The sequence below is a fragment of the Lolium perenne genome, chromosome 2, assembly GCF_019359855.2.
Source record: "Lolium perenne isolate Kyuss_39 chromosome 2, Kyuss_2.0, whole genome shotgun sequence".
Classification (NCBI taxonomy): Eukaryota; Viridiplantae; Streptophyta; class Magnoliopsida; order Poales; family Poaceae; genus Lolium; species Lolium perenne.
This window is the reverse complement of record NC_067245.2, coordinates 64904100-64922481: the sequence shown is the minus strand read 5'-3', so window position 1 is coordinate 64922481 and position 18382 is coordinate 64904100. Positions and strand designations below refer to the sequence as shown.

Below are 18382 nucleotides of genomic sequence, written 5' to 3'. Positions count from 1 at the left end.
ATATTTATATTGGGCAGCCTGGTCTATGGCAAGTACGGTAGGACACGGATTTATCTTTCTTGGCATGCAAGCCTAATATGATATCCCTACTTTTATCTCTAACCAAAGTATCCCTACGTACGATCTAAACAAACATGGAAATCTTGGTGCACTTCACATATACGATGGCTGAATCCGTCTAGGACTTGTCCTCGGTAGCCTGGCATTATACCGACGTCTATCTCATCTCCTTCAGGCATCCGCCTTTTAACTCATCGCTTCTGAATCCATGAAAACCTTCTTAGCAGCAGCTAACTCAGCAAATGCTCCAGGCTCTGATCTTGTACTTGGTGCATCACATCATCCAGTAAATAGCTCACTTTGCCTGATCACCATTATTGCATCCGTACTGGACCATAATCACGCGCCTGCATTTTGAGCTAAAAAAACACATCCAAGTTCATGTAGTATCAGTTATTTATCTACACATCTTGAAGCTAATTTGGCTTATAAAGAACCTAGCAGCCAAATTACGTACTAAACAAAGATGCCTTGCACATACGAGCTCTGGCGTCGGCGCCGATGGACTCCGCACCGACGAGGCCGTAGTTGTCTTGTCCCATGCAAGTGCTGGCACAGTGGCACCATCAGGCAACGCAGCTGTCAACTCAATGCTGTATTTGGCACGAGCTCAAGATAAGGATGGTAGCGTGCCACAAGCGTCAAATTAACCTCACTGTCCTCAGGAGGGCACTGCGTAATTAGCATTCATAGCCGTCCCAACCAGAAATAAGCTGGGAGAGGCAGCTGGCAGGCATTCTCGGCCGCCCGCCCCGGTGCTTAAATACCCGATCACGCACGCTCAACATCATCATCACTAGCAAGGGAGAGATTCAGTCAGATCAACAAGGGTAGACGACGATGAAGATGAAGCTTCTTCCCGTCGCCGTGGCTCTCCTGGCCCTCCTCGTCGTCGCCTCGTGCCGGGACCTCGCCGCCGTGCCGGCAGCAGCCCAAGGTAACTCAACCGGACCGATCACGCTCTCTTCTTCCACACCACGCTCCACTCTCCCTAGTCCTAGCCGCCGGTGAACTAACAGCTCATGTGTTCTTTTCTTCTTGCTTCGTCTTCCGGCGGACGAACAGCTGCTGATGGCGCCGCCGCGGCTGCTACCGACGACAACGCGCAGGCACAGATCAAGCCGACGGGGTATGTGGGCGGTGCGTGCATCATTGTGTGCAGGTATTGCAAGCTCCCGGGCGGCGACTGCTTCAGTTGCGACTGTGGTCATTGATGAAGTAATGTTTAGATCCGAACTCTCCAGGAGTTGTTTTTCAATAAAGTAGTATAAGATCTGCGTCTTTAGTGAACTAATGTACTAAGATCTGGTCGTCGTACTTGGCACTTTCAAGTAATAAGTAAGGTAAATGTAAGATCTGCTTCTTGTACTTGGCATGTTTGGTGCAGAATATTTTCTTCTAGGCATAAATAAATCTGCCAGCGCGCCTGAAATCTCCGTATGTGTGTGTGGGAAGATTCGATGACATGCTTTCTTTTAGGCTTAAGTAAATCTGCTGATTTCCGCAAATGTTTCCATTTTGCCTCCTTCTATGTCAATCGGGTTTGTGATCACACACCAGGTGCACAAAGTCCATTGCATCTTTTATTTCGATATAAAGGCACATTAATTCTCATTAATTCAGTACTCACAATTTATATATGCATTAATTCTCTCATTAATTCAGTACTCATAATTTGTACTATATGATATCTTTCTTCAGTTGACTGTAAAAATAAAAGATCTGAAAAATAAATGTGCCGGTTTCGCAACAAGTCCTTATTCAGGGCAGAAAGATCAGACTGGCAGAGATAAAATCAGACGAACGCAGTTTTATGTATGTAGAATACATAAAACCTGATAACTATGTAATTTAATCATAACACATCGCGGCATACGCCAACGGGATGTGGAGACAAAGTGCCTTCGCCTTGGAATGATTTTCCGGTGTAGTTCCTCATCACCAAGTAATCATGGAGGTACACATTCCACTTCTGCAATTTGTGTAGCGGTAGCTAAACACTAATTATAGCTATCCATCAAGTTTGTACATAGTATTGCTTTACCAAGACTTAACCTACCAATACTTGATTCCAAAGAAAATCTACTAGCTAGCAGCTAATCATGCACTATCTTTATTCCAGAAATTTCATAAACTTTATTCAAGGTCGCCTACCAATACGCATGACATGCTTTAAAAACATCTAAAACCTGAAGTGTGATTCTCATGTATATGTAAATGTATGGTTTTGATAACCTGAAGTACGAATGTGCAAACTGGACTTGCTCCACATAGTACTGGCATGTTCAAATACATAGTTAGTTGATATTGCGAGCTCCTATATACTTCTGAAGCTGGCAAATGACATGATGCATAAAATCTATAATGTGCGATTTACAATTCTAAATCTACCGACTCTATAACATGCAAGCTGAGACATATAGACTGCTATCTACTGCCATGGAACTTCAGTTTGTTGGGAGTTTCCAATAAAAATGATCTATGGCATAGAGTCGACAACCAAACTAGTGTCATTTTCTAAAGTCACTACTATTAACTGCTTGGAACTTCAGTCAGTTGGGAGTTTCAAAAGTGTCAGCCAAGTGATCACATAGGGAGGAAGAGTACGGTGAGGAATTGCTTCTCATGGCTCACCTTGGTGAGAATGGTAGGAAGGAAAATGCAGTGAGCTTGCCATCTTGCCGGTGCCGAAGATGACGCGCCAAGAGTGCTGCCATCACTCGTAGCTGCTGGTCACAAACTGGCGAATCGAACGTCCGTTTGAATGTCAGCAGGTCCTCGTCACTTACCGCAAGGTCTGCCGATGTAATCCCAAGGGCCTTGAGGAGCACAGTTTCTGCCGCCGAGGCCTTCTTAGCAGGCTTGCCGAGCGAAGGTGCTGGCGTAGCTGTCGTGGAGGACCTCCTTGTTACTTGCCTTGGCGTGAACGGCTCCGCTTCCGCTCTCAACCTGTCGCAGTTTCTACCTCACGTAACAGCGGCCGCGCCAAAGTTTTGATTATGTTAGGGCAAAACGTTTTGATTCTAGCCGTCGCTTCGTTTTCCATGCCATGCATGGCCTGCTCCTGGGCCTGGGCCTGAGCCTGGCCAAAGTCGTTCTGTTGGGCCTCCACAGCAGGCACCAGTGGCTCCACTCGACCATCACGACCATCACGACCATTTCCTCAAAAAAAAAAAAAAAAAAAAAATTTAGCAACCTAGTATCACTATGAACCCCTCTTTGCTGCCGTGTTTTTACATTTTGTATCCTTATAAACTGATGTTCTGCTACTGACTCAGTTACGTTTGGCCTGCGTTTGACCCGGTAGCTAGGTACATCCCGTACGACGATAGTGCAGAGAGTTGAGCCAACTCCTACCTAGAATGTATCCACAATATCACCTGCCCCCACTTTATCTCCAGAAAAATCACCTGCCTCACTGAACACCCACCTTGTATTAGTATACGAAACAATCAGCTGCCCACATGGTCACATCTCACTCTCTTGCGTAAAAACTTAAAATATACTTCTCCCCAGCCGCTGCGTCAAAAGAGAAGTTGAACGAAGCGATCGTTGAGGGCACGGTGCCCTAGCCCGACCGACACCAATACGTCCACCGTGATCGGAAATACGTTTGGCACCATCTTTAGCGGGGACGCAAAGTGACCGGGCCGTCCGTGGAGACGCAAACCTGGCTCAAATATGCGTCAGGTTTGCGTCTCCGCGGACGCGCGGAAACTGTCTGCGTTGGGTGTATTCGGGTCCGGTCGGCAGTGAGTAGGTAAGCAAAAGATTTTTTCATTACTATTGATTGGCTAAAAGGACCATCTTTACAGAGATGGTTAGTCGAGTTAACCTAAAACTACAACGGAGCGTACCTACCTCGTCGTCGCGTGGCCTACATCGGCCTCGGTTACTCGCAGTCGCGCGGCCTACTACTGGCCGCCGGAAGGGCCGGCGCCGTCGTCGAAGCGGGAGCGCTTTGCGCACTCCGCACGCTGGCGAACGGACATCTCGTCCTGCCGCCTGCGGCGTTCGAGGGCCTCGGCCAGGGAGCTGTCCCACAGGGCCTCCGCTTGGGCCAACGCCACCTGGGTAGCCGCCGCCTGAGCCTCCTCCTCCTCCGCCGCCGCCTGGACCGCCACCGCCGCATCCTCGTTCGCCTGGGCCGCCGCATCCTCGTTCGCCTGGGCCGCCGCCTGGATCGCCGCCACGTCGGCGATGAAGCGGGCCCTGTCCCTAGCCGCATCCGCCACCGCTTCGTCCCTGACGGCAATGGCGACCTCCAGCTCCCGGTTCTCCTGCTCGACCCGTGCGGGAGAAGGGCCCCTACGCTGGAGCGAGTCCAGGTCGGAGCACATTAACCCTCAAGCCATGGCCATCGCAAAGCTGTGGACTTCCTCCTCCGCCACCCAAGCCTGACGGCGTTGGGCGTCCCCAGCCAGGGACTCGAAGGACGCGAGCAGAACCCGCTGGTCGCCGGCGCACTCGAAGCGGCTGGGCACGGGGGGGTCATCGTCCGCGATGTCGTGGATGATGGCGTCCGCCGGAAGGGCCGCGATGGCCGCCCGCGCCTCCGCGAGCTCGGCCCTCGGCGTCGGCGAGCTCGGCCATGGCGTTGGCGATCTCCGCCCTGGTCGCCGCGAGGCGCCCTTCCGCGCGCTCTGCCGCCTCCGCCACCGCCTTCGCAACCTCCACCTCCGCCGCCGCCGCCTCCAGGTCCAGGTGCTGGGCCTCAACGCCGGCGGCGGCTACCTCCTCCTCCTCCTCCTCCTCCGGGTGGAGCTGGCGGCACATGTGAACAACGTGCTCCCAACCAATGTGGTCGGCCATGGATGGATGGTAGGGTTTACCTTGAGGTGTGCCCGTTGCCCCCGCCGGTGTCCACCATATATAGCCACGGCGGGGCGGGAAACGGCGTTGGCGCGCAGGGCGTTTCCCGCGCGCGCGAAACACCGGCGAAACTTGCCAATGTATTGGGCACGCGCGGGAACGATCGTCGTCGCACGGGAACAGTTAATCGCCGGCGGCAGTCCTCGACGGGACGTAAAACGCCATTAGCGAGCTTGACGCTGTCCCCGGTTAAAAAATACATCCGCACCGCTGGAGGTACCCGGACGTAAACGGTCGCCCTGGGCCATATCGCGTCCGCGGGCCGACGCAAACGGACATTTCAGACGTCCGAAATAGGTCGGCCCGCCACTGGAGATGCCTAACACTGTCGATGAATGAAGCCAAAAGGCGAGAACGTGTCAATGCCACCGCCCGCCGCGCGGGGTTATCGCTCACATGCCTTCACCGCACACAACAGCTGACAGCAACCCCACGAGGAGACTAATCCCCAATTTACTATCAACTGGGCAGGCAGGATACAATGATGCAAACGTGGACAGAATGGATACAACAATGCAGACATGCCAAGATCTACTCCTTCTGATGACGAAGATTTGTCAAGATTTGTATATATCTAGACGTGTTTTAAAACGTAGGGGTATGACTCAGCTCAGCCATAACTCCAGACCCAGCGTTGCTCACGGAGAAGCTCACAACAGATCTAACTCTGGCATCAGCTTCTCACGAAGAAACTCGGAGCAGCAATGACCATGTTTAGAGCCATGCACCTCCTTCTCAGGTCTCTCCTCTAGTCTTCCATTTTTCTTACTATGTGCTAAGAGCAATTTGGTGTAGAGATTTCATCCACTCCGTTTCCATTGAGGAATGGTCAATTTGGTGTAGGGATTTCATGCAGTCTGTTTCCATTGCGGAATGGTTAATGGCTACATTTTGTTTCTGCTAGTTCTTATTACTTTCGGTTCATGGAGGAGCCGGCAAGTTTAGCTGATAGTTAGTTGTCACCTCTTGGCTGTGGATGCAGGAGGGACAACAGCAGAGCTGCGGGAACCTTGCTACGTAGCTTCTCCACTGCGCCTTCCAACTGCCAGAGGCTAGCCGGCAAGGTGGCCGTCATCACCGGCGCCGCCAGCGGCATCGGCAAGGCCACAGCCGTCGAGTTCATCCGGAACGGCGCCAAGGTCATACTCGCGGACATCCAGGACGACGTCGGCCGCTCCGTGGCGGCCGAGCTGGGCCCCGACGCCGAGTACACCCGCTGCGACGTGACCGACGAGGCGCAGATCGCCGCGGCGGTGGACCTCGCCGTCGCGCGCCACGGCCAGCTCGACATCCTCTACAGCAACGCCGGAATCTCCGGCTCCTCCGCGCCGGCGCCCCTGGCCGCGCTCGACCTCGCCGACTTCGACCGCGTCATGGCGGCCAACACGCGCTCCACGGTGGCCGGCGTCAAGCACGCCGCGCGCGTCATGGTGCCGCGCCGCAGCGGCTGCATCCTCTGCACGGGGAGCACCACGGGCATGCTCGGCGGGGTCGCCGCGCTCCCGTACAGCCTCTCCAAGGCCACTGTGGTCGGCGTGGTGCGGCTGGTGGCGGAGGAGCTCGCGCGCGCCGGCGTGCGCGTCAACGCCATCTCGCCACACGCCATCGCGACGCCGCTGCTGGTCCGGTCGCTGGCGAGGGCCAACCCGGGCGTCGGCGACGAGGCGCTGAAGCGGATGGTGGAGAGGGGCATGAGCTCGCTCCAAGGGGCCGTGCTGGAGCCGGAGGACGTGGCCAGAGCAGCCGTCTACCTGGCGTCCGACGAGGCCAAGTACGTCACCGGCCATAACCTCGTGGTGGACGGCGGCTTCACGGTCGGGAAGCCCATCAACCTGCACCCGGCGAGCTGAGGATCCCCTAACGTTGTCTCCCATGTTAGCCCGACAATCATAATGAATCTGTAAACGTGGCTCTCCACCGATGCCAGAATGAAAAACGAAAAGCTCTTGGACTGTATTATTATGCGGTTATATGTAAATGTACGTTGCAAGGGTGGTAGTAGTACAATTTTCTCTTAAACTACTGTCCGTGGTACCTCACTGATCAGAAACTCCCCCATCCATGAAACTTAAGATCAAGAATGCCACGGCTGCAGGAAAACACATCACAATTGTGTGGTTTTGACCCTGAAACTGAGAGCTCGCAGGAACTAAATCCACACAGCAATACGAATAAATCGCCATCGAAAAACAGAGATCATTTTCTTTGCTTCTCAATATTTATCAAAATGGAGACAAACAACTATGGTCTTCATCCATGCAAGAGAAAAGAGGTGATTATCAGCCTCATAACAGCTATCGGTCAGCCTTTCTCGCTGGAAATTAGTATCCTTGTTGCTTGGGTTATTTGGACTACAAGGAATAATTTCATCTTCAAGGGAGCAACTCCTAATCTGTACAGATGCACGAAGAAATTTAAAGATGGAATGGTTCTTCTGCTGCATAAGTTTGATAGGAAATAATCCTATGCTGGCATGGGTTCGACATTTTGTATAGTCCATTTTTCTAATTTTGTTGGCCCAAGGCTTTGTACTAGCTGTAGAAGTAGTTATGTACATTTTCCTTTAAAAAATAAATAAATTTTACGCAGTGGGGAAACCTGCTGTAGAGATTTAACAAAAACAGAGAAAAACTGCTGAAATCATACTCACGTCACACATAAGCAAAGTCAGAATCGTATTAAGTGTGTTATCTAAATTGAGCATTTCATACTCAATCTAATAGTGAAGGAAAATAGTCCTCAGTACTAAGGCATCACGTTTGTCAGTTCCAGATGCCTGTATGGAGTACAAAAGAGAAGATCATTACAAGGAAAGTAAATTTCGTCAAGAAAAATATATGCAATTTTTCCTTGAAATTACTGACCACGGTACCGCAGTGATCAGGAACTTTTCCATCCATGAAACTTAAGATGAAGAATGCCACAAATGCAGAAAAACACATCGCAGTGGTATGGTTTGACGTGAAACAGGGAGCTCGCCGGCAACTAAATTCATGCGAATCAATCGCCATCAAGTAACTCATAAGAGCATCTCTACGGGTGAGCCATATAATATGGGAGTGTATGTACTATGAGAAAGTGTGTTTCACACCCCTATACCACATAGGGATCCTTTCGGCGCCGACGCTTTTATAGAGCTCCAGAACATGCCGATATTTTTTGGAGAGCGCCGGTGCAGATATTTTCTCGCGCTAGCATCCTAATAGAACTATTGGGAGCGCCGGTGAAGATTCTAATCTATATAAATGCAGGAACAAATTCAAGGATAAAATTGCTTTTCTGCTGCATAAGACCACTAGGAAATCATATGCTGGCATGACATACTGGGTTCGATCTTTTGTATAGACCATTTCTCTAACTTACTGGTCCAAGACTGTAGATCTATATCTGTACATATTCCTTTAAGAAAATTAAATAAAATATAGGCAGTTGGAAACCTACTATACAGCTTATAAAAACTGAAAAGAACCGCCGAAATAAGACTCACCTTACATACAAGCAAAGTAAGAAGTGTATTAACTGTGTCTAAATTTTCTCTAAAAACTGTCTAAATTGAGCATTTCATACTCAGTCTAATAGTGAAGGAAAATATTGTCCTCAGTACAAAGGCATCACGTTTGTCTGTTCCGGATACCGGTATGGAATAGAAAAAGAGAAGATCATTACAAAGAAAGTAAATTTCCGCAAGAGAAAATATACAAAGACCAAGACCAAGAGTATCCTCAACCGAAACACCACACGCCTAGAAAGACAAAACCTTATCACGCCTAAAGAACCAGAATATCCTCGCCACTTATCAAATAGATATTACAACATTCCGGTCAACCGGTGCGAGCGCTTTGTGCCTGACCTATTCTATTTAATCTACATTACGTGGACAAAACCTTCTCCTACTGTAAGCCTCGAGAGGAAGCTCTTGATCCGAATCACTAGACAGTTTATGAACTAATGCTCTAAGTTTTGAACCGACAAGTCATGTAATCTTGTGCTTCTTCTGTAAGCTAGATGCTTTGTGTTACATACAAAGAAAAAGGGTTACTCCGACGGCAGATGTGCACCGCTTCAATATGGTAGCCCACATAATAGTATCTCTACCAAAGAATTACCTATTTGCTGCTCGGTCATAGAGCTCCAATATTATAGGGGTTGGAGTTCTTGCTCAGGTCCCACTGAATCCACTGGTCTATATGCAGCTTGACCTCTAAATTTCTTTTTCCAAAGGTAAACTCCTACAAAGGCCGATAAAGACAGCAAAATAACTAGCAAAACTCCGACCAGTATGGAGACAACATGTTCTTGCAACCATGACCTGTAACAAAATTATATGGCGGGTCAAGTAAACAAAAATTTGTAAGACAAAGTAATGAAGAGCAAATAGCAGCATTGAAAAAACATTCAATCAAATCTGCTCGGATTGAATCCTAATGCAGACAAAGACCACAATTCAGGAACACATAAAATGACAACAGAGGGTATATACTAAATATCACTGTTAGGGCTTGTTTGGAAGAGGAGTTTCTTGGTAAAGTTTCAGTATTTAGTTCGAATTTAACATAAATTCTTCTGGAGGAAGAGATGTGTCCCAATTAGAAAGCTCATGAAAACACCTCTCTGGATCCTCGAATTGAAAGAGAGATTGAGAGGGATCAAGAATCCTAATTCTTGCTATTTGGAATTGATCCAATTCTATTGAATCTGACTCATAGTGATCATTTCTCTTTAGCAAAGAATGACCTTGGTTATTAAAGGATTGAACAACCGGGAATGTTTATCAGGCACGATATGAATAGCACAATTATTCAAAGCATTTCCTCACCTTCTTGAGATAGGTTGCTGCACATTCCACTCGAGTAGCTGATAACTGCCAAGATTTTGAGGCAGCTGAACATGATGTTGAGTTAGCCGATAAATGATACCCTATCATATGTCAATGCAATAAATTAATCATTTTGTACAGAAGAAAAACTGTAACAGTCCACATAGGTGCAGGAGCGGATGCTACCATTGCTGTTGCATTAGACATAGCATTAGAAGATCCAGCAGGGAAAATTTCCCATCTAATTAGAGTAGAGTTTCCTTGGCCTGTGACATTCATAACTCGAACCTGTACAATTAAAAGAGTAAATTAAGAAATCACCACAAAGCATGGCCCTAAAGAACTATTGAATTAGAGCAAACTTAAGCAAATTCTAAGAACAGTTCTTACTCCTTACAGGAAAGAATAATTCTGCAAACATAACTAGCAAGATCTTACTGTCATACTATGTTTCATCCTTACCTGACGAGAATCAATCTCCAGCTCTTTAGCTAACAGCTCAGCCAGCTCATGGAGGTGTGGTTTCAGGTTTGGGTAAGTAACATTTATCGACATATAAACAGTGATGAGACCAACATCAAATTCTGCAAGAAAAGAACACATACAATAAATCAAGTGCACATACAATACAAATAAATTATAGCTACAGAAAACATTCAGAGATGCTGATTCTGCAACTGCCACGTTTCTCATAAAATGTAAAGCCCTATCAAATTTAGGAATTTTTGCATCAGATATCTTCCCAACCGCACAAGCAAAAAAGAATGATACCTCCCCAATTTTTACGACCTATGAGTAAAAAATAATTAATACACCTTTATCGTTCATCGAATAATACATACTCCCTCCGTTCCTTTATATAGTGCCTATAGATTTTCGGTATTTGTTTCAGAATATAAGGTTGTAGCTTAACTTTTCTTCAATTACCCCTCCCCGTTCAGCTCCCAAATCGTTCAGCTCCCAAAAATTGTTATGGTAAGTTAGAAAGATATGGATTTATCAAATTTTACGTTGATCTCAAATCGTTTAGCAAGAGGTCTTGTGTAAAAAATACTCTTGCGCTAATTTCCGTGCCAAAAAACAATAGGCACTATAGAATGGAACAGAGGGAGTACAAAATAAACCAATGAAGATGTGGAGGCACAAACAGGTAAAAGAAAGGCACAAACCTGGCAAACCACTAGGAGCAGGAGCTGGTGAAAAATCTGCTTGTGAACTCGGATCACCTGAAGGTCCTGGTGAAGGAGCTCCACCAATATGGAGCCTCTCCCACAACTCTGAACAGTTAGTTTTCCAAAATCCAATCTTTTCATTGTGGCGGTCATAGGTTACAAGAGTATTACGAACAACGATTCCTGTCAAGGATCATTGCATAAAAACGAAGCACGTTAGCATGTACCTAATGATACAGATAAACAAAACAAGCTAAAGCAGGTGGACAAGATCCATTATGCCCAGGGCGGGGCGCCTAGCTCTCATCAGATCGGTGCTAGCAGAGATCCCACTTCACCAGCTTATAGTGTTGTCTCTGGACAAGAAAGCACTCAAGCAGGTGAACAAGATCTTGCGCGGATTCCTTTGGGTGGGCAGAGCGGTCGCTGCCACGTCAACTGGGCCAAGGTCTGTCAGCCGTTGTGGGCTGTCAGCCGTTGTGGTACAGGGGTCTGGGAATCCCAGACCTAGAACGCAGGGCCATCAGCCTCAGGGTCCGTTGGCTTTGGAGGATGCGCGCCGACCTGTTGCGACCTTGGCGCAGGCCCAACATGCAGTTCTCTAGGGATGAGCGACAGATATTCGACGCGTCCACCAAGATGTCGCTGGGTGACGGGAACTCTGCTCTCTTTTGGGAGGACAGATGGCTCGAGGGGGAGTCTATTGTGGAGATAGTGTCGGACCTCTTCACGTTCATCAAGAGACGTCCCGGTAAGCGCCGCATGGTGCAGCAGGCGGTGGTTGATCACAGCTGGGTTACTGACATTTTCAGGGGCCATGAGCCCACTCGCCCTATGGCAATATGTTCAGCTGTGCATCCGACTTCGAGGGGTGCAACTCACGAATGTGCCAGACAACCTCACCTGGTGGTGGTCCACGGACGGCCAGTATGGCTACTGGTCCTGCTAAACCATCCTCTTCCAGGGGACGATTGTATCAGGATCCTGGAAGCTCATCTGGAAGACCTGGGAGCCTCCAAGGGTGAGATTCTTTATCTGGCTCGCATGCCAAGACAAATGTTGGACGAGTGAGCGCCTCGCGCGACGTGGTCTTCCACACCCACCGAGATGTCCGCTCTACAACCAATCAGAGGAGACGATGCTGCACATCCTGATGGGATGCCCTTTCTCCAGGACGATTGTATCAGGATCCTGGAAGCTCATCTGGAAGACCTAGGCGCCTCCAAGGGTGAGATTCTTTATCTGGCTCGCATGCCAATACAAATGCGTGGTCTTCCACACCTGCCGAGATGTCCGCTCCACGACCAATCGGAGGAGACGATGGTGCACATCCTGACGGGATGCCCTTCTCCTGGACGATCTACCCCCCGCGCGCTGGCGTTGTTGAGGGTGGCTTCACGGACTGGTGTGCGCGGATGCTGCACTCCACCCCTTGCCAGTTGCGCAAAGGAACCTCGTCGTTGATCATGCTCAGGGCGTGGTGGATTTGGAATAGGAATGAAGCCGTCTTCGACAACGCCGAACCCTTGGCGTCTTCGCTCGTTCACACAATCAAAGTTGAGGCAATATCATGGGCGGTTGCGGAACCACGGGGGCTTCACCAACTCCCCCCTAGATGTATGGTGTGGTATTGGTCCTTTCTTGGACTTGTATTTATAACCTTCTTTTCTATCAATGCATCGAAATGCAAAGCTTTTTGCGTTTTCGCAAAGAAAAAAACTAAACTTAAATCTATTTCACTCTAGAGTGGATCAAGATGCTTATCACTCAAGCAATAGACTCTTCCTATAACGAAAATAGTGACAGACAAGAAATATATAGCAGCTAAGTTCTATTATATCAACTATTATTTCTGTCGTTACAAATAACATATGAGATAATGGTCCCATATTTGTGTCAGTTTTCAACTAGCAACAGCAATTGCAGGAATCTTCACCCGCAGGCTCAATTTCTGCCTAATCATTCCATAAACACATTGCTCAAAGTTACCTCAAATCTGGAAGTGAGACTTTTTTGGAAAGTTTTTTTTCTGGTTTCCCTGTGAACGTAATAAGTTCAGAAAGAACGGCATGTTCCGCTTCTTTGAGCAAACAGGGACTTATACCTTATTATTCACAAAAGGAGTTTCTATGTGACCAGAAGTTAATTTCAAGCTTGCATACACAGACTACTGAATTAATGGAATAAGTGATGCCACAAACAGCACCATGAAGGAATAAAAAGGCAGGTCAGATTGTAACAATTTCATCTTTAAAAAGTTCAAATAAATGGAAAATAAAGTAACTGGCAATATGGAGGTAATATGCTAAGCAATTCGCCAAGTTAATAATTTAGTTTCCTACATATACATGTATAAGCTGGATAGAGTACATGTGCACATACTCTTAGCTATTATTCAACATATACTAATAATCATATTTATGTCAAAGATGAGAAAATAAGAAAGTATTACATATGGATGGCATCGAATGTATTCTAATTGTAACCCTAATGCACAAAAAAACAGTAAGCTTGTGTAAATTACAAGCCAGCACAGACTTACAGTAGCAAATTAGCAATATGAGAGCAATATAAGTCAGCAGATGTACACAAGAAACTAACGACGGGCATCATGCAAGGATACTTGTCCAGGAGGGCCAACAGCAAAGTGAATGGTAAACCATACAGTGTAAATGACATATATAACAAATGTAGAAGGATTGGAATGCAAATTTCTTGAAACTCCTACTGAAGTTTAGTGCCTTACCCCCTAATAGAGTTGTTGGATCTTTCCCATTTTGGAACACACCCAAGCAGTAAGCCCCTTCGACTTTGGAGTGCTTCATTTCAAAATTTGAGAAAGACACAACATGAGCAGACAGCACAAACAAGCAAACTACGCAAGTGCTGCCTTAACTGAATTAAAAGGTTATAACTCCGTAATTACCCGGAATAAATAATTTTCAGGTGAAAGTGAGAGCTTCTGCCCATTTCCAAATACCATGTCAACATTTGGAAATACCTCCGACAACTTGGACACGTTCCTGGAAGTAAGGTGGTGCATATTAAAAGTCCATAAGAATGTTACAGAGAACATGAGAAGCATTTCTAATGAAAATAAATAATTGCTATTATCACTGGAAATTCACCTTCCAGCACCAGCAAAGCAGATGTCCTTGTAGTTTGGGTCAGGGCCACGGATTTTCTTGAGCAGATGTACTTTGCTTGTCACCTATTGTTTGAGAGCATAATCATTACAGCATGCTTTACCAACAGCTTTAGAGCAGAAAGAATCTCCAGTTGTTCATTATCAAAAAAGTTTACACAGGACCAACAATAAATAAACTGTGTGCATGAGGTAACAAATAAGATGAAAAGGCAAGGTGCAAGTGCACGGTTGTTCCTTGTAAGCTTGAAAAGAATCACAAAGCAACAATTAAGAGAACAGAAAGAGAAATAGGAACCAACCCTTTTTTTATGGTGGTAAACATAAAAAAGTAGTTGGCGTCACAGTAAGGACATCTATCCAAGCCATAATGATGGTTAATCTCCATTGTGCAAGATTTGAAGTAAAAAAGATGGCAAGCCCTCAACTGCTACTACATCCGTTCCAAAATTAGTGTCACAACTTTGTCAAGATATGGATGTATCTAGACACATTTTAGTGTGTAGGCACATCCGCATCTACAAAAAGTTGTGACACTAATTTTGGAATGGATGGAGTATTATTTATCATCGAAACCTAGAAAGATCATCTTTTTTTAAAACGGTGAACTGCAAAAGCTAAAGAAAAATATGTTCCGTATAATGGAAGCATGGTATGGTTAAACAAAAGATCCTACAAACAGTACAGGAAAATCTGTTAAAAAAATAGACTGGGGATAGAGGATGAATCATCTTGTAACTTACAGCATCTTTAAAAGCTACAAAAGCTGATTCTGGGAGGTATGCGTATGTGGTCCCACTATCCAAGACAGTCCCGTATTTGCCTTCGAAGATCGTTGGGTCTACCCGCAATGCCTTTCCAGCAACATGTATTTCCTTCAACTCAATGTTGTAATATGGGCTGTTTCCATTTCGAGATTAGTTAATAAAAAGAGGATGCATCAATATTACAGTAGCAGAACCCCAAACGCACCCACATAGAAAAATGAACAAAAAACCATGGTACCTGCGGACAGGGTCTGAAGGTGAGAAAATCATGTCAGGAGGGGTAGGCATTGCACCAAGTACCATAGCACCACCACCAATATCCATTCCACCATAGCACATAGAGAATGAATCACCTATGACACCCTTATCAACAAGCTGGTCCATTATGCTAAGTTGGCCACGGCCCAGCCCCATTATGCCATCAGCATGCTGGCTGAACAAATCTCCAGTTTCAGAATTTTCACAGCCAAAAACAGCACGCTGTGGCTTAAGTTCACTTTCTGTGCCGAAAGACACAATGTCCTCGCCAAGCACCCCACTGCTGGAGCTCATTTCAGCATACTGCCTCTCATAAGTGCATTGGCTCTTATCATTATTACAATTACAATCAACATTACATTTTACTGGTGAATATGTACTGGAGAGGTCAGGTTGAAATCTTGGATCCTACATGAAGCAAAACATTGGCATATGTTAAGTTAGCGCCCAGGTATTTAAGAATTTACACACATGCATGATGGTGAGATCTCCTGGACCAATAGAATGGATTTTTTTCCCTGTATGGCATGATGTTTATGGCTGCATGCACATCTTTAAGTAATTTAAATTATAAAAATAAGCCAAAACAGAACAAATCAATGCAGAGTGGCCACTCAACTTTCCGTATACACATTAAAAACATCTCAACATTAGTACAGCAATGATGACATCTGCATAAATTATGGTCCATCATTAGATTGCTTCAATTGCATCAAGAGGATTTCAGAAACGATTTTGCTAACTATTTGTAAGCAAATTAGGCTATAGGCAATAGTCATAAAGTCAAATTCTGTTTGTTTTCAGTGTTTCTATTTCTTAACATATTACATTGGCTTATAGGCATCAAATGTACAAGACTTTTTTCAGATGAAATGTATCGATTGTTTTATGTTTCTATTTACATCTCAACTATACCCCTTTGCATCGACTGACATCTTTAAATCTCAAGTATGCCCCTTTACGTCTGCTGATATCACATTACCATGGAATTTCCAGACTGAGAGTTAAACAAAACAAAAGAACTTCTGGGATTCAGCTAGAGAATGTAGAAAAAATACATTTTAGGAATGGGAATCATTTTTTCACGGACAGATGCATCTTCTTATACATTCAGACAGTGACAGCATGGATTAAAAGCAAAACAGCGACAGTAGATCTAGGGTGTGGTTAGTTAGAGACCAAACAGGTGCCAAGACAAATTGTTTGGCGCTACAGACACATAGGCATGACCAAGCCAAACAACAGCCAAACGCATTGTCAATTATTGGCAGCTGGCAAGATCAATTGGACCAAGAACACAGAGAGAAGATCAAAACATATATTTAGGAGTAATAATACCAAAGCTAATGGTTTGGCAGTCCAATAGAGCAACTTTTTGCAGAAACAATGCCTACCAAACTAAAGCCAAATTTGTTTGGTGTTTACTGAGGAATGCTGAACATAGTATTGATTTGAGTCATTAATGATTGATCATTTAAAGAGAGCACTCTGTTTGTTTAGGCTGCCTCAGTTTTGGTAATCCCTGCGGGTTGAGGAGATGCCCTCGGTCCACCCACATGAGAAAGCTAAATGTGCATTTACTAATCCATCTGCAAATTACATGGTGAATCCTGAGAATTAAAATCCCTACATAATGATGAACGCAAAGCAGCAGCACGAACTTGTATCAGATAGTACAGAACCACCGATTTAATTGCGAGTAGTAGCTAACTTGAGTGGTTCGGCTACAGTTTCACGTGTGTGCGTCAATATATGGGAATATATCCATGCGCGGGAGCATCCAAATTAAATCTAATCACCGCACGAAGTTTCAAAGTGGTAGCTGAAGAGAGAGGAATGAATCAGGGCCCAACCTGGTGGTTGCCGCACTGCTCGCAGGTGGCGCAGGGCACGTAGGTGACGGTGCTGCCGGAGTCGACGATCAGCGCGAACTCCTGCGGGGGCGAGCCGATGTACAGCCTCGTCGTGTAATAGCTGACCAATACGACAAAAAAAATTACCAGCGTCAGATCCAATATAGAGCAAATTTGGTGGGAAATAAGGAGGGAGGAATCCCAAGTGTACCGACCCGTTGGTGAGGAGATCGTCGTGGAGGCGCATGCGGGCGCTGGGGCGGCCTCCGTCGGCGAGCGCGCGCCTGGCCCTGGACGCGGCGAGCCGGGTGGCGTTGGGGTAGGAGAGCGTGAGCGGGAGCACCAGCGGCGGGCGCGAGGGGGCGGTCCGATCGGGGGATCCCGCTGCGGCGGCCGCGGCAGCGACGGCGAGGAGGAGGAGGAGGAGGAGCGCGGCGAGGGGCCGTAGCGCGCCGAGCCAGCGGCGGCAGCATCGGCTCGCCATGGTCGGGCCGCGCGAGGAATGGGGAGGGTTGAGGTCGTTGTGCCGAGGGCGACGACGAGGCCGAGGCCCAGGCGACGACTTGTTAGAGGAAGGGGGAGGGGCAATGTCGTAAATTCGTGATTTACGGCGTACCCCGCGGGGGCGTCTCCGGGCGGATAATATTCGTTACCGCCTACCAATGGAGAAAGCCTCGTGGGCCCCACAGTGAGACGTTGACGAGGGTTGCGCCTCTCTAAACTTTCACGGCATTATCTTTTTTGGACAAAACTTTTAGTGCTATAGCTTTGATGATGTGAGGAGAAAACGAAGAATTCAAATTCTGATTTGGTAAATGCTACTACACGAAGGAGTCGCTCTCGTCTCTCTTTTCTCAACGTGTCGCTCTCATTCCCTGTCTCGAGCAAACTGTTGTTGCTCGCCCCTCCTAACCGACCACCGATGTCGGCTCCTACTCATCTACTGTAGTGGTATTAACAAGGCAGATGCTACAAGGATAACCTACAAGAGGTGATTGATGATGATGACGAGCACATATACGAGATTGGTGCACGACACAATGTACCCATGTTCGGTCCCTCTCGGTGGAGGTAAAGACTTACTCCTGCTTGATTGTATTGATGTCTATATGATTACAGTGTTGTCGGCGGTGTAGATGGAAGCTATGGTGCCTAATAGGATGAATGGATCCATGCTCTACATCATCCTAACCAAGCCTTGTATAGATGACTTGATCTAGGGTTTTACATCATGCGGACGAGTCATCTAAAACCCTCGTCGACTACCAATATTGATTCCTTTGCTTGTTCTCCACGATGGTCTTGATGGATCGTCCGAGCTTCTTTGTCATGTTGGACCTTGGTCAACAGGGTCCTCGAGGTGGCGACTAGATTGGGCCACCCCGGTCTTGATTACTAACTCGCTCATATGGGCCTACCCGGTTGGGTATTCACTTGTC

At 46.8% G+C, this 18382-nt stretch overlaps 2 protein-coding genes and 1 long non-coding RNA gene across 3 annotated transcripts; 2 read left to right on the top strand and 1 right to left on the bottom strand.

Moving 5' to 3' along the window:
- The first annotated feature begins 587 nt into the window (after nucleotides 1-587).
- On the top strand, nucleotides 588-1496 carry LOC139835164 (uncharacterized). Its single transcript, XR_011750894.1, has 2 exons — nucleotides 588-997; nucleotides 1126-1496. It is a non-coding gene; the product is annotated as an uncharacterized lncRNA (long non-coding RNA).
- A 4021-nt stretch (nucleotides 1497-5517) lies between these two features.
- Nucleotides 5518-6951, top strand: LOC127332814 (momilactone A synthase). Its single transcript, XM_051359157.2, has 2 exons — nucleotides 5518-5671; nucleotides 5915-6951. The coding sequence occupies exons 1-2, from the start codon at nucleotides 5637-5639 to the stop codon at nucleotides 6780-6782; spliced, it is 903 nt and encodes a 300-aa protein (XP_051215117.1). The 5' UTR covers nucleotides 5518-5636; the 3' UTR covers nucleotides 6783-6951.
- Nucleotides 6952-8476: 1525 nt separating this feature from the next.
- Nucleotides 8477-17523, bottom strand: LOC127332813 (aspartic proteinase 36). Its single transcript, XM_051359156.2, has 12 exons — nucleotides 17159-17523; nucleotides 16944-17064; nucleotides 15071-15498; nucleotides 14809-14965; nucleotides 14049-14131; nucleotides 13847-13943; nucleotides 13667-13739; nucleotides 10918-11103; nucleotides 10211-10332; nucleotides 9935-10036; nucleotides 9749-9849; nucleotides 8477-9241 (listed from the first exon to the last, which is right to left on the bottom strand). The coding sequence occupies exons 1-12, from the start codon at nucleotides 17425-17427 to the stop codon at nucleotides 9070-9072; spliced, it is 1911 nt and encodes a 636-aa protein (XP_051215116.1). The 5' UTR covers nucleotides 17428-17523; the 3' UTR covers nucleotides 8477-9069.
- Between the last annotated feature and the right edge of the window lie 859 nt (nucleotides 17524-18382).